The sequence below is a fragment of the Camelina sativa genome, chromosome 8 (genome assembly GCF_030686135.1).
Source record: "Camelina sativa cultivar CO46 ecotype springtype chromosome 8, ASM3068613v1".
Classification (NCBI taxonomy): Eukaryota; Viridiplantae; Streptophyta; class Magnoliopsida; order Brassicales; family Brassicaceae; genus Camelina; species Camelina sativa.
Window position 1 is genome coordinate 26,036,640 of NC_141887.1, and position 14,922 is coordinate 26,051,561.

Sequence of the window (14,922 nt, forward strand, 5' to 3'; positions counted from 1 at the left end):
AGAGATCAAATTAAGTAGTGTAAATGATCGAAAGGATTGATATATTTGAAAGCTTTCTCGAGAACTAATTTGGTTGATACTTTAGGTAGGTTGTTTATTAATAAGCTTTTATTCCATTTAAAAAGCTTTGAAATTGTTACTCGTAAAATAGTCACGAGTTAGTTATAAAAATAAAGAAACGCAAACAAAAAAGATGATCTCACAATTGTACTTAGTTTCAGAGTTGAGAGAAAAGCTTTTTCACTTTGACCACTTTTTCTGAACCATTTCTGTGAAATTTTTGAAAGTAGGGATGGCGACATTTATATTCCAAAGGCATTACAAGTCAGAGAGAGAAAGAAAGGGAGTGTGCGAGAGAGAAGAGAAAGTTGTAGGTGAGAGAGCTTGAATCAGAAATTTTTCTAAGGAGAGAGAGAGATGGGTAGTAACCCTGAATTCGTTCGGTTCTATGGAGAACGGACGCAGCCAAGCTTCTTCAAAGTTCTTAACAGTCTTGACATCTCTTCCGAAAACATGGTAAAACTATGTTCTAAACTCTTAATCTTGTTAAATGAGCTTGCTTGTGTGAAAAAGGTTGAAACTTTTGATTCTTTGTAACAACAATTGGTTTAAAGGTTTGAATCTTGATAGATGCATTTTAGAGGTGGAACAAGGAACTGCTTTAGGAGTCTTAAAAAATTATTGTTTTCTCTTTTTTTTTTTTTTTTTATAGGAAATTTCTTCATCTTTCCTTCTTAAGAACCTGGTGTTGTAATTTTGTTGCTTCTCTCTTTCAGTTTGTAGTTCCCTGTCTGAATGTGAAGATCTATACTTTATTTACATCTTTGTTTCTTAGATCTGTTCTCTTGTTCTTTTTAACTTCTTGTTCGGTTTGTGTGTGATGGTCTTATTTCATGGCGAAATTTGAAACTTTAGACTCAAATTCTTGAAGGGAAAGCTCTCTGTTTTTTTTTTTTTTTTTGATTTCAAACATGTAACCTCCTAACTAATATCTTTCATTTTGTTTGTATAAACCAAAAGAGAGCGATTCCTCACGACTTTGCGAGATGCTTCCCTGACGATGAGCTCCTGGGTACGATGAAGATAACAGTGCCTTGGGGAAGCACTTGGGAAGTAAGAGTATCGAAAAACCCGAGATTCTACTTCATGGAGAAGTCCGGATGGGAGAAGTTTGTGAGGGACAATGCCTTGGGAAGAAATGAGTTTCTTTGCTTCACTCACAAAGAAGAGATGGACTTTAGTGTGAACATCATGACGCAAACTGGCAAAGAGATGGTTCAACCTCCAAAAACCAGGGACTTCTTGGCTTCTTCGAGTAAGATTTGCTTTTTTTTTATTATGAAACTGTGAACTGGAGAAAGACATTGATTCTTTACTTTTGATGATGAACCAGGCCGTGTTAAAACAGAACAAGAGGGTGTCAAGACTGAAGAGGTGGTGGTGTCTTCTGAGTTGAGTTCTCGTGTCCCAAGAACAGCAGCTGGAACTAGTAGAGGAGGCATGTACAAAAGGAACCTCAACTTTGGGAAGAAGAAAGCTGAGGAGTCCCATAATACCAAGAGGACTGAGAGAGTGTTTAGCATCCGGAGAGATCATGCAGGCGCATCTTCGTTTTCTGTTGCAGGATTCGAGATCGTTATCTCAAAAACATACCTCATATCCCTGGTACGATAAGACACTAACACACAGAATTTCTGTATTCGGTTTTGGTATCAAAAAAGAAAGTGACATGTGAATGAACACAATTGTTTTTTTTTGTTTTATTCAGGGGCTCCCGAGATATGCTGCAAATGATTATCTGCCGAGAGTGAAATCAATGGTCAAGATCCATCATCCAGATGGGGAGAAGTCATGGAGTGTGGTGTATTTGGTAACGAGGAGGGGTCACCTTTTCTCTGGTGGATGGAGACGTTTGTGTAAGGAGTATCCTATTGCTTTTGGGGACACTTGCAAATTCACACTCATCAAACCATTCGAGCTGCTTCTTGTTGTCACAAAGCCCTAAGAGAGGAGTGAGACTCACTGATGATGATGGATGTGAGAGTGTCTTGAGGACAAGCAACTGAGTAAAACTACTTTATGTTTAATGGTGGTGTGTTATGTAATGACTTAGTTCTGTTTTAGTTTGGTATCTTAACTTATCCTACTTATCTGTAGCTTCATATGTTTGAGACCAATTTGAATGTGTTTGTTGTTTTCGTGAGACCTTAATTTGCTTTCTCTCCACTCTTTAGTTTTAATTGATTCAGTAACCAAAATGTGTTGGAGGAATTTGATTCAAGCGGTATGTAACATACTATATATGCTGTATTTTCAAAAATCAAAACAGCATTAGTCAAAAAGAAACGGTATGTGTAGATTAGTGGGCCCAAAAGCCCAAGCCCAAGCCCAAGCCCATCAGTAAGTTACGTTTCACACATTTGTCTCTCGTCCTCCTCCTTTAGGGTTCTCCTCTCTCTCCGAACACTTCCCCGACGCAAAAACAAAATGACGAAGTTCAGGAAGCTTGGCCGGCCGGCGGGTCACCGTATGTCCATGCTTAGGTTTCGTATCCATCTTGAATCTTTCCTTTTGCTACTTCACACTTTCGTTTTCAGTATTAGAAGTTTTGAAATGTTGGTTTCAAACTCTTGTTTATCAGGACTATGGTTTCTCAGTTAGTGAAGCACGAGCGTATAGAGACCACTGTCGCCAAGGTATTGTATTGAATCTATTTCTCCCATTTTCCAGTTTTCTACGGTTTGATTAAGGTTTATAGGATCTGCCATTTTCCCACAGAACTCAATTTCACCAGATTGTGTTGTCTGTTTTGTGATAAAGTATACTCTTTTATAGTAAATTTCGATTCTTTGAACTAATGTATTTACTGTGATACTTGTGTTAGTAGTGTTTAGTGAGTGATTGCATATATATGTTTACTCTTGGTTGAAAGAAGCAATAAGGAAACATTGGGTTTTGCAGGCTAAAGAGGTTCGTCGTCTTGCTGATAATATGGTTCAACTCGGCAAAGAGGTATTTTTGTTTCTTTCCATGATGTTGTTGTTGACCTCAAGAGTTTCATATTAGTCGATTACTGTTTGGCAACATCTTTTTCATCTCACTAGTTGTATCTAGTGAACAGCATTTCGTCAATTGGAAACGTATTTGTATGTTTCATGTAGTGTCAAAAAGGAATTAGCTTTTGAGCCATACTAAGTTCTTTTCATTTCTAATCAGCACTACGTGGTATGTAGAGGATATAGGTCGCTAGATATGATAATTTCTTCTTGGTGGTAAAACTTATAGGGTTCACTCGCTGCAGCAAGGCGAGCAGCTGGTTTTGTGAGAGGAGATGATGTCCTTCACAAGATTTTCACAGAATTGGCATATAGATACAAGTGAATTTTTTTTCCAAACTCTATTGGCATCATTTTAACTGTCATTACATAAGCTCTTTGTCTAACCATTGGGATAAATTTTAATTATGTTACAGAGATAGAGCTGGTGGATACACAAGAATGCTCCGTACCCGCATACGAGTTGGTGACGCTGCTCCAATGGCCTATATCGAGTAAACACTAGTTTCTTGTCTTTTTATCTTTACTTACTTCGAAATTTATGATTCTATGAGAGATCAAATTAAGTAGTGTGAATGATAGAAAGGGTTGATATGTTTGAAAAGCTTTTTTGGGAACTAATTTTGTCGATACTTTGGGTAGGTTTATTGACAGAGAGAACGAGCTTAGGCAATCGAAACCAGCAACACCTCAACCACCACAACGAGTACCGTTGGATCCATGGGAAAGATCTCGGCTCACCAAGCAATTTGCTCCTCCTAAGGAAGAGAAAACCTCTGATTCTGAGCTATAATCTCGGAGTAATCAGCTCCTTTTATCTACCAGTTATCTTCTTTTTGCCTCGATTGTACTTTCTATATCATTCATCAGTTTTACCGTATGTTTTCACAGAGGCAAACAATAAAGCTAGCTTTTTAATTGGTATTGAACATTTAGAATGTAATCTTGAAAGCAACAAAGCTAGGAGGAGACTTTTCTTTTTCCACCTACCTATGAACTAAAATTAGTAAAGAAGTTACTCTGTTTTTCATGCTTATACAAGATTAGTTTTGAGTTTGAGACCAAAAACAGAAGAATTTATGTGCCTAATGCATGAACCCATACCTACTTAACTGTATTTAGCAATTTAGGTGAACCACTTAACAGAACCATCAACCCGAATTTGATTTTACAATGAAAACCTACTCTTCTTTGAATTAATGGTGCATTTTTACCTGCCCTTTACCAGTTTCTGCAACCTCCACTATCCTCCTGACTTTTTTATCCATTGCGAATTTTAGATGCTGAAAATGATAATGATGATGATGATGTCTACTTCGTTGAAAACTTTTGGGGGGGACCGGGGACGTTGTTCTCGTACAACAATTTTTGCTTTAACGTCAAGCAAAACACAACTTGTGATCCTTGTCCATACTCATTTATGATTGTAGCCCAACACGCTATCTGTGGAAGTGGAATCATTCCCTACATACGATTGCAAGCAACAACAAAAGAAAGCTGGTTCTTTCCAAAGTTCTGCAAGTTTATTGTTTTACTTCATCAGTCCTAAAATTCTGAACTTTCAATTGATATGACATAAAATGCAAAGTCTCAAGTCTGCATAAACATTCTCAACTAGAGAACAAATATAAGGTTTTCTTTATAAAACATCCACTAAACCCTTTATAATCTTAAGATTCAATCAGACATGGAAGCCCACTCATCAGCCTGAATAAAATTAGCCACCGAATACACATGAACATGCTCTTCTGGTATCTCACTGCTCCACGAAACCCTTTGTGACCTATCCGATCCCGGACCAGTGTTCTTAGATTCACCGTAGTAAAGCGTCTTGAGCGCAAAATCACCGCTCCACGGTAACCATCCATCAGGAGTGATCAAAGCCTCTAGATTACAGCCTATAAACACAGTCCTGGAGTAATCTTTCCATGGCCTCCCCAAGTAGTTCTTATGCACCTTAGGATTAGCATTAAACAGCTTCATGTACTCCTCTGTTCCGTTAATCAAACAGTTCAAAAACACAAAACCCGTGGACTGTGACGGGTCAACCCTTCCTTGAGCAGTGACTGCATTTTTCTCACCCTTCTCTGGTTTAAGTTGACGCGGTGCGATCAAGATCTCACAGTCTTGGAAGACAGCAGCTGAATTGCCAAATATAAAGTCAACATTCCCTTGGATACGGCAGTTTTTGTAGAACTGACGAAGACCATGAGCGTAGAGAGTGTCTTGGTTCCCAAGAAACTCACAATTCTCGAGCAGAGAAAAATCACTGTCTGATCTAAACGCCACCGCTTGGTGAGCATCTGGTCCCGCCGTGTTCTGGAACGTTAAATCACGAGCCATGAATCCATCCCCCACCACTCCTATTAAAAACAAAACATTGTAACTTTGTGTAAGCTATCGCAATTCTGTATTAATTGTAACATCGTGGATCCTTTGACTCTATTAGAAAAAAGTATTCTTTCACATGCCCTATGCAAACCCACATAAAAATATGAACTTTTCAACTCTTTATTATAATTTTTATCTATAAAAATATGAACTTTCAACTCTTTTAAAAATAAAAATGTTTGCTTTAAACAGAGTAAAAGTACGAGAAACTCACCGACAGTAGCAGTGTTGTACGTAGTGATCCCAGGCATACCGGCGTTCAAAGAACCTGTAATGACCGTTTTGCCCATACCGTCTCCGATGAACACGACGTTCTTCTTCTCAAACGGAACAATAACGTTCTCCTCGTACACTCCTTCTCTAATCCTTATAACGAACTTACGCATTCCGTTATCAACCGGCGCAGCTTTAACGGCGTCTTGCACCGTCTTGTAACCGCAACTCCCGTCTTTACACACCGTGACGTCTTCTTTTAAACCGGAAGGAAAACCCAAATTAGGCCCTGTACTAGGACCCGAGCCCAAACCAGGCCCAGTCTTCTCCCAAAACCCGTCACGTTCGGTTGCCGGGTAGGTCCACGACGCGACGTTGTCTCCGAAGTTATTGTAGGAGACCATCATGCTAAGCGCGTTGCTGGTGAGGTGGATAAGTCCGTCGAGAAACGACATCGTTTCGCCGACTTGGCTGGTGTCGTTGACGTACTTAAGCGCTGACCACGAATCGTACTGGTACACTAGAGCAGCGCTCATCCAAGCTCTAGCGTCTTTGATTTTGCCACGTGTCAAAGCTTTGTCCGTCGATTGGGTGCGGTACTCGGAGTAAGTGAGAAGCTGGAGACACGTGTTCGCGGCGTTGGTACGGTTAATATTCCCTACGGAGGAATCTACGATGGACCTGATATTCGATTGGGCGGTTTTGAGGTTTCGGGAAGAGATCGAGATCGCCGAGTGGATGATCTGGATTGGTTTGGGATCCGGAGGGACGCGACCCGGTTCGGACAGTGAAGAGACGCATTGGTCTGGGTAACGAGTTGCGTTACAAGCGAGACGGATCTGAGCTGAGGGATTGGCCGGAGGAGTGTCGGCGGAGGGTGATCGGCGGGAACTGTGGTGGCTGTGATGGTGACGGGAGGAGGAGGAAGGGGAGGAGAAGAGGAAGAGAGAGAAGAGAAGGATGAGAATGGTGGACATGGTGATGATTAAGAGAGAGAAGCAGCGGATTGGGTGTTTTCTGCGGTGAGGATGATGATGATGGAGTTTCGAAGAAGCCATTAGAGACGAATGTGTGTGTATATATATATATAAGTATAGGTGAGTGTGTATGGGGAAATTAATTAAATTTGATAAGATAAAAAAGGAAATAAAAATAAAATTTAAGATTTGGTGGGAGAGATGGATTACAAGTCACAGACCATTAGAGAGAGTCACGGGCGGTGCATAGTGTAGTGGAACACTATGGGATCATGCGCGCAGAGACGACGGAGATGAGAGAGAGAGAGAGAGAGATTGGAGTTTTGTGATGAGTGTCCTTTTTTCTTAATTACGGTTCTCTTTAAGGAAGATAATGTGATTAAGATTTAGATTGTCCGGTTTGGACTCCGGTTATGTATATTGGTTTAGTTAATGTGTTTGGGTATCACACTCACGGAGGAGTCACGGTTTGAGCTCTATTGATCTTTTGACTAATTAAGATTTACTATATTGGTTTATTTGATTTTTTTCTCAGAACCGTATAATAAAATTCTTAAAAGTTGATGGTTTGGTAAGAATTTGTGGATCATCACTCTCATCTGAATGTGTGTACACAGCAAAAACATCTGGGAAACACATGAAACAGAGGAATCAACAATAGCCAATATATATTAGATAAAAGTCATAAAACAACCGATAGGCAAAAAAGGTTTATGGATGCGAGGTAACCTGAAAGTTAAAACTCTGAAATCATAAGCAGTACTCCCACAATGTTTTATCTCCAAACCTCCCACACTGTAATCTCGGTGCCTCGGCGATCTGCATTAAAGAGGGACAGCGATGTTTTTTCTCACTTATATAGAAAGAAAAAGAAAAAATCGGTTAAGAGGAAGAACAGTACTACCTGAAGATGTAGCGCAAAGAAGACAAACCCTAGAAAAAAAACAAGCAAGAGTGAAAATCGCTTGACCATATTAAAAAGCTTTGAAGGATTCAATTTAGAAACCAAACCCTAAACGAATAAGACTCATGAATTAAAGTAACATGTAGTGAAAATTTAGAAGCAAATAGATATGCGTTGAGAGAAAAGAACCCGTGAGAACGCCTGAAGATGTAGCAGCATGGAGAAGAAGGTGATGATCAGATCCATAATTCGCTTCCTAAACACCTTCAAGACGAAGAAAGAAACGTAAGGTACAAAACCTAAACAAAAAAAACAAAAAAAAAGTAAAATACGTGTTAAGAGGAAGAACAAAACCCCTGAAGACACAGCACAGAGAAGAAGCATGTCCATCAAAGCCATCATCAATTGATAAAAGCATCATCCAAATCCAAAACCTGGTAAAAGAACAAAACAACAAGTTAGAAACCAAACCCTAGAAAAAAAACCAAGCAAGAGTGAAAATTCAATGATCGATTCAAATAAAAACAAGAGAGACTAGAATGTCACCACCAATGTAACGACCGATTGAAGATACTGTAATAGAGAGAGGAACAAAACCCTTGAAGACCTAGCACAGAGAAGATGCGTGTCCATCAAAGCCATCATCATTAATTGATTAAACCATCATGGTATCATCCAAAACATGGAAAAAAAAAACAGAACAACAAGTTAGAAACCAAACCCTAGAAAAAGACAAACAAGTGAAAATTCATGATCAATTCAAATAAAAATCATAGATAAGTTTAGTCGTTTAAAAACGAACAAGCGAAGAGACTGTAAACTACAGAGAGTAAGGAAGAAGAAGGAAAAAAATAGTGAGGAAGATGTTTGGTTAATCTGCGGTTCAACTGAACAACAGGCTTCAACAAGAATTGGTAAGTAACTTTCACCCGGTCCTTGTTGTATCCTTTGAAACTATTCCTCCTGGTGGTTGTTTTAAGAATCAAAGAAGATATTTGTCTGCGATGGGTAATTGATGATTAGCAACATGACTAGCACTTTCATAACTAGTTTCCCTGGGGCTAGAGAAGTAGCCATGTTCTTGTTATCTGAGTAGTTAGGTTTAAGCTCGATGAAGTCTTTATATACCTACCATAAGCTTTCTGCTTCTTATTTGGCGAAACGAAAAAATTTGGGTTTGTTAGCTAGTATTGCACATACTAGTGTAGTTTTGGTTGAAAGAAGCAATAAGGAAACATTGGCTTTGCAGGCAAAAGAGGTTCGTCGTCTTGCTGATAATATGGTTCAACTCGGCAAAGAGGTACCATCTTTTCATCACTTTAGTTGTATCTAGTGAACATCATTTCTTCAATTGGAAGTGTATTTGTATGTTTAATATAGTGTCAAAAAGGATTTAGCTTTTGAGCCATACTAAGTTCTTCTCAATTCTAATCCATACTACTGTATATGGTTTGGTCGAGGATATAGGGTCGCTGTGTATGATAATTACTTCTTGGTGATAAAATTTGTAGGGTTCACTCGCTGCAGCAAGGCGAGCAGCTGGTTTTGTTGGAGGAGATGATGTCCTCGACCCAAGCTCTTTGCGTAACCATTGGAGGAGATGATGTCCTCGACACATGACAAGATTTTCACAGAATTGGCATATAGATACAAGTAAAAAAAAATTCAAATTCTTTTGACATCATTCAACTGTCATCACCCAAGCTCTTTGTGTAACCATTGGGATAAATCTAATTTGATACAGAGATAGAGCTGGTGGATACACAAGAATGCTCCGTACCCGCATACGAGTTGGTGACGCTACTCCAATGGCCTATATCGAGTAAAAACTAGTTTCTTTTCTTTTATTGTTGCTTCTTAGGAATTCATATGATTCTATGATAGATCAAATTAAGTAGTGTGCATGATCGAAAGGATTGATATACTTGAAAGCTTTCTCGGGAACTAATTTGGTCGATATTTTGGGTAGGTTTATTGACAGAGAGATTGAGCTTAGGCAATCGAAACCCGCAACACCTCAACCACCACAACGAGTACCGTTGGACCCATGGGAAAGATCTCGGCTCACCAAAATTCTGAACTTTCAATTGATATGACATAAATTCTCAACTAAAGTACAATGATAATATATTTTTTATAAAACACCCCCTAAACCCTTTATAATCTTAACATTCAATCAGACATGGAAGCCCACTCATCAGCCTGAATAAAATTAGCCACCGAATACACATGAACATGCTCTTCTGGTATCTCACTGCTCCACGAAACCCTTTGTGACCTATCCGATCCCGGACCAGTGTTCTTAGATTCACCGTAGTAAAGCGTCTTGAGCGCAAAATCCCCGCTCCACGGTAACCATCCATCAGGAGTGATCAAAGCCTCTAGATTACAGCCTATAAACACAGTCCTCGAGTAATCTTTCCATGGCCTCCCCAAGTAGTTCTTATGCACCTTAGGATTAGCATTAAACAGCTTCATGTACTCCTCTGTTCCGTTAATCAAACAGTTCAAAAACACAAAACCCGTAGACTGTGACGGGTCAACCCTTCCTTGAGCAGTGACTGCGTTATTCTCGCCATTCTCAGGTTTAAGCTGACGTGGTGCGATCAAGATCTCACAGTCTTGGAAGACAGCAGCTGAATTGCCAAAGATGAAGTCAACGTTCCCTTGGATACGGCAGTTTTTGTAGAACTGACGAAGACCATGAACGTAGAGAGTGTCTTGATTCCCAAGAAACTCACAATTCTCGAGCAGAGAAAAATCACTGTCTGATCTAAACGCCACCGCTTGATGAGCGTCTGGTCCCGCCGTGTTCTGGAACGTTAAATCACGAGCCATGAATCCATCCCCTACCACTCCTATTAGGATATACAAAGCAACATTGTAAGCTATAACAATTCTGTATTAATTGTAACATCGTGGACAGTCTGATCGTGGATCCTTTGACTCTATTAAAAAAAAAAAGTGTTCTTTCACGTGCCCAATGCAAACCCTCATAATATTTATCTATAAAAATATGAACTTTCAACTCTTTTTTTTTTATAAATATGTTTGCTTTAAACAGAGTAAAAGTACGAGAAACTCACCGACAGTAGCAGTGTTGTAAGTGGTGATCCCAGGCATACCGGCGTTCAAAGAACCTGTAATGACCGTTTTGCCCATACCGTCTCCGATGAACACGACGTTCTTCTTCTCAAACGGAACAATAACGTTCTCCTTGTACACTCCTTTTCTAATCCTTATAACGAACTTACGCATTCCGTTATCAACCGGCGCAGCTTTAACGGCGTCTTGCACCGTCTTGTAACTGCATTTCCCGTGTTTACACACCGTCACGTCTTCTTTTAAACCGGAAGGAAAACCCAAATTAGGCCCTGCACTAGAACCCGAGCCCAAACCCGGCCCAGTCTTCTCCCAAAACCCGTCGCGTTCTGTTGCCGGGTAGGTCCACGACGCGACGTTGCCTCCGAAGTGATCGTACGAGACCATCATGCTAAGGGCGTTGCTGGTGAGGTTGATAAGTCCGTCGAGAAACAACATCGTTTCCCGGACTTGGCTCGTGTCGTTGACGTACTTGAGCTGTGACCACGAATCGTACTGGTACACTAGAGCAGCGCTCATCCAAGCTCGAGCGTCTTTGATTTTGCCACGTGTCAAAGCTTGGTCCGTCGATTGGATACGGTGTTCGGAGTAAGTGAGAAGCTGGAGACACATGTTCGCGGCGTTGGTACGGTTAATATTCCCTACGGAGGAGTCTAGGATGGACTTGATTTTCGATTGGGCTGTTTTGTGGTTTTGGGAAGACATCGAGATCGCCGAGTGGATGATCTGGATTGGTTTGGGATCAGGAGGGACACGACCCGGTTGGGATAGTGAAGAGACGCATTGGTCTGGGTAACGAGTTGCGTTACAAGCGAGACGGACCAAGCTTTGACGGCAATTGTGGTGGTGACGGGAAGAGGAGGTGGGAGCGGAGAAGAGGAAGAGAGAGAAGAGAAGGATGAGAATGGTGGACATGCTGACGATTAAGAGAGAGAAGCAGCGGATTGGGTGTTTTCTGCGGTGAGGATGATGATGATGGAGTTTCGAAGAAGCCATTAGAGACGAATGTGTGTATATATATATATAAGTATAGGTTTGTGTTTATGGGAAAATTAATTAAAATTGAATGTATTTGAGCTCTAATGATCTTTGACTAATTAAGATTTTACTATATTGGTTTTTTTTTTTTCTTCTTAATATCAAATTATTGATCTAATTTTCGGATTTTAGCTAAGGAAATTTCCACATAGTAAATTTTAGGATAAGTTGTTTAGAAATTAGAATTAAATGTTGATTTGGTTAGGTGTTATCATCTACATACAGGTGCTCGCAAATACTCTAAATCACCCACTCACCAGTCTCAATTATATGTTTTCCTGCAATGATAAATCTATATATATAGATATATATATATATATATAGCTAAACATAATTAATCGAAAAGATTTTTTTCTAAAATTAGCAGAAACTACCCTAAATTTAGGTTTACCAAGGGAGTAAGCACTCCAAATTCATCTAGCACTATTCTAGAACCTTCCTAATCTAATATTTTCTTTGTTTTGGAGTTTTTTTACTCAATGAATTTTGGATGGTCTTTTTTGGAAAATAAATTTGGAAACTTATCTACTTATTTTCCCACAAAAGAAATAAAATCTGCTTATTTATATAAATAGGATTTGACTTCCTCATGCTTATTTTCTTCAATATATGATACATATTTCTGTTTATGTAACAAATTGTTTTACGAAGTTTTGTATTGGTCTGTAACACCTAATTGATTAATGAACGATATTGGAATGAAAAAAACTATATATATATATACTAGACTTTTGTTGCGGCCCATATTTAGAGTGCAAAATTTTGGGCTGATATCAGCCCACAAAGATGGAAGCTGCACCTTTGCTAATTACCAAAATCTCTATATATATAACTTATGGCTCTAGTTTGCAACCTGACAATTACATTGTTAAGCAAAAGTTGCAACCTTAAATTTGGTTATATATACGTTTGTTTAAAATAAATATTGGTAATCGCACTCTTCCAGGACAAAAAGAGAATCACATTTGGTTGAATGAATTAACGATCCAAGCATCAATTTCATTTATATATGTTTTTTTCTAATTTTTGTGAATTGTATATGCATGTCAAACTTGATAAGTTTATACTTTTCAGTTTTGTTTTTTTCTTTTGTTTTTTTTTAAAGATGATGATGAATGAAGGCAATTCTGGATTGACTCCAAGCATTAATAATTTAATATGGTTGTTCTCTTGCGGAGTACAATTAATTTAAGACGAGTGGGATCACATGCCCCTAATTATAAGCAAAATACATGAATTTGAAATGTGATCATTTATATGCATTTGGTGAAAAAAAAATCATCTAGATTGGTTAAATTGTTCTTTACTTGAAAAAAAACGGTTCTTCAATTCTCCACTGACGAAGTTACAACTACCCCTCATGCTCCTCTCAAAACCTGCGAGAATGTAGTCAGATCCTCTTATAGAAAAGTTTTGAAAATATTTAACAAACGAAAATGTTGATCAATGGATGCCGGAAAAAAAAGAAAAGAATGTTCATCAGTTAATACATATTAATTTTTTTGAATTTCAAAATATTTATCAAAAAGATACAAACATAGATAAATGACTTATATATAATTGAGTCTATTTAATCTGTATTGTTTTTGTTAATTGACTCTGCATCTCGAGTCGAGTATGTCGCTAATTAAAATACGGCCTTATGCGTGCGTATGCATGGATACTGAAACTCGTTAATACTTAATACAATTAATCCTAGATAATGGAGTCAATTTCGTAAGCTTTTTTTTCTTCAAAAACAAAAGAGAAATAAATATAAAGTGAAAAACTCATTAAAGAGTTTTCCATTTCATTAACACTTTCGGACCAAACAAGAGACTTCTTCACTTTCTCCACAGCATCTGCCCATGCCTTGTAATCACTTTTTGAGACTTTTAGATCCTCTCAAGAGAAAAGTAAAAAAAAAAAAAAGGGTTTTAGGTTTTTACTAGCTTAATGAACAAACTTTTAATCATATGACCAGTATTATAATGCGCATAATCTACGTACTCTCGTACTAATAGAAATCATCGATTATTACAACCCTCGTCTAGCTTAATTTCTTTTTCTTAACTTGATCATAACCAAATTCAACTTTTATTTACGAATGAATCGACGTCGGTGGTTAGTTATATATATATATATATATATGACCAAATTAACCGGTGAAATTCGATAAAGCTAAAGTGATATATATCACTAAACTACAAAGTGTTCAAATTTAGAAGATACAATACTGAATTTTTGTTGTTTGTTCCTCTCCATGGTGGAAGCAGAAAGAGGAAACCCAAAAAGAGAAGAAGTCGCTGTAAGAGACCAGACTCTGATGAAATGAATGAGGATGTGGGTCTTTGGGACTTGTAACACACAAATTAATGTTGTATCGCTATTAGTACTATAAACAAAAGAAGATGAAGCACACTTGCGAAAAAAAAAGAGATATATAAATAAATAAATAAAAATGGTTATTTAATGTTTTTTTTAATGTACCCGGTAATTTGGATGAAAATAATGGAGATTGTCAGATTTTATGATTCAATCTTCCTCGGAAAATGTTGCATATTTATTTCACTCACTCACGTGTAGATATACTATATACATTCACATTAGATTTATCTTGTTAGGGTTTACAGTTACACTTTATAAACAGACGAGAAAGGGACCGTTTTGAGCTGTATTATAAAGTTAGTTTAGTGATATGTAAATTAATTTGCTAGAAAGACATGCTTCAGTGATCAGTCAACTGCATTCAAGTTTCCTTTATTTATTTAGGTGATCTGGTCCATTACTGGATCCAAGTTTAGGAACTAGCTGTCCAATATGAAAGATTATATTTGCACTATGTTTTAAATAGACTATAAAACTCTTAACTTTTATATGACCAATGCCATTATAAAATAAATAAAGAATTGTTAACTTTTATATCTCACGAGCTTGACGATTGTAAATTGCAAGTTAACATGTGGGTACAATGCCTATTTTATATACTTACATCGACTCAAATTTGCAAAACTTTTGAGTGTACAAGTAGATGTTCATGTTACATGTATATGTAGTTGGCAGTTGGCTGGCTTTAATAAGAATATTATACAAGGAACAATGGATTAATACCAAAGAGGGAAAACCTATCATGCATGATTACAGACTGCATGCGCAATTTGTATGACTATAAGTCTATAATGCAGACCAAATCCTAACATATATGCAAAAATACAGTTCTATATCTTATAAGTGTACATACATGTAGATGTATTTATACATT

At 37.9% G+C, this 14,922-nt stretch overlaps 4 protein-coding genes across 4 annotated transcripts; 2 read left to right on the top strand and 2 right to left on the bottom strand.

Moving 5' to 3' along the window:
• The first annotated feature begins 71 nt into the window (after nucleotides 1-71).
• Nucleotides 72-2,211, top strand: LOC104708139 (B3 domain-containing protein REM23-like). Its single transcript, XM_019229082.2, has 4 exons — nucleotides 72-516; nucleotides 1,021-1,315; nucleotides 1,394-1,665; nucleotides 1,769-2,211. The coding sequence occupies exons 1-4, from the start codon at nucleotides 418-420 to the stop codon at nucleotides 2,003-2,005; spliced, it is 903 nt and encodes a 300-aa protein (XP_019084627.1). The 5' UTR covers nucleotides 72-417; the 3' UTR covers nucleotides 2,006-2,211.
• A 185-nt stretch (nucleotides 2,212-2,396) lies between these two features.
• LOC104708140 (uncharacterized) lies at nucleotides 2,397-4,092 on the top strand. Its single transcript, XM_010424642.3, has 6 exons — nucleotides 2,397-2,543; nucleotides 2,642-2,696; nucleotides 2,962-3,012; nucleotides 3,286-3,377; nucleotides 3,473-3,550; nucleotides 3,699-4,092. The coding sequence occupies exons 1-6, from the start codon at nucleotides 2,488-2,490 to the stop codon at nucleotides 3,847-3,849; spliced, it is 483 nt and encodes a 160-aa protein (XP_010422944.1). The 5' UTR covers nucleotides 2,397-2,487; the 3' UTR covers nucleotides 3,850-4,092.
• A 468-nt stretch (nucleotides 4,093-4,560) lies between these two features.
• On the bottom strand, nucleotides 4,561-7,206 carry LOC104708141 (putative pectinesterase/pectinesterase inhibitor 51). Its single transcript, XM_010424643.3, has 2 exons — nucleotides 5,662-7,206; nucleotides 4,561-5,419 (listed from the first exon to the last, which is right to left on the bottom strand). The coding sequence occupies exons 1-2, from the start codon at nucleotides 6,716-6,718 to the stop codon at nucleotides 4,734-4,736; spliced, it is 1,743 nt and encodes a 580-aa protein (XP_010422945.2). The 5' UTR covers nucleotides 6,719-7,206; the 3' UTR covers nucleotides 4,561-4,733.
• Nucleotides 7,207-9,605: 2,399 nt separating this feature from the next.
• On the bottom strand, nucleotides 9,606-11,677 carry LOC104708142 (putative pectinesterase/pectinesterase inhibitor 51). The gene is made up of 2 exons (XM_010424644.3): nucleotides 10,628-11,677; nucleotides 9,606-10,399 (listed from the first exon to the last, which is right to left on the bottom strand). The coding sequence occupies exons 1-2, from the start codon at nucleotides 11,637-11,639 to the stop codon at nucleotides 9,714-9,716; spliced, it is 1,698 nt and encodes a 565-aa protein (XP_010422946.2). The 5' UTR covers nucleotides 11,640-11,677; the 3' UTR covers nucleotides 9,606-9,713.
• Nucleotides 11,678-14,922: the final 3,245 nt, after the last annotated feature.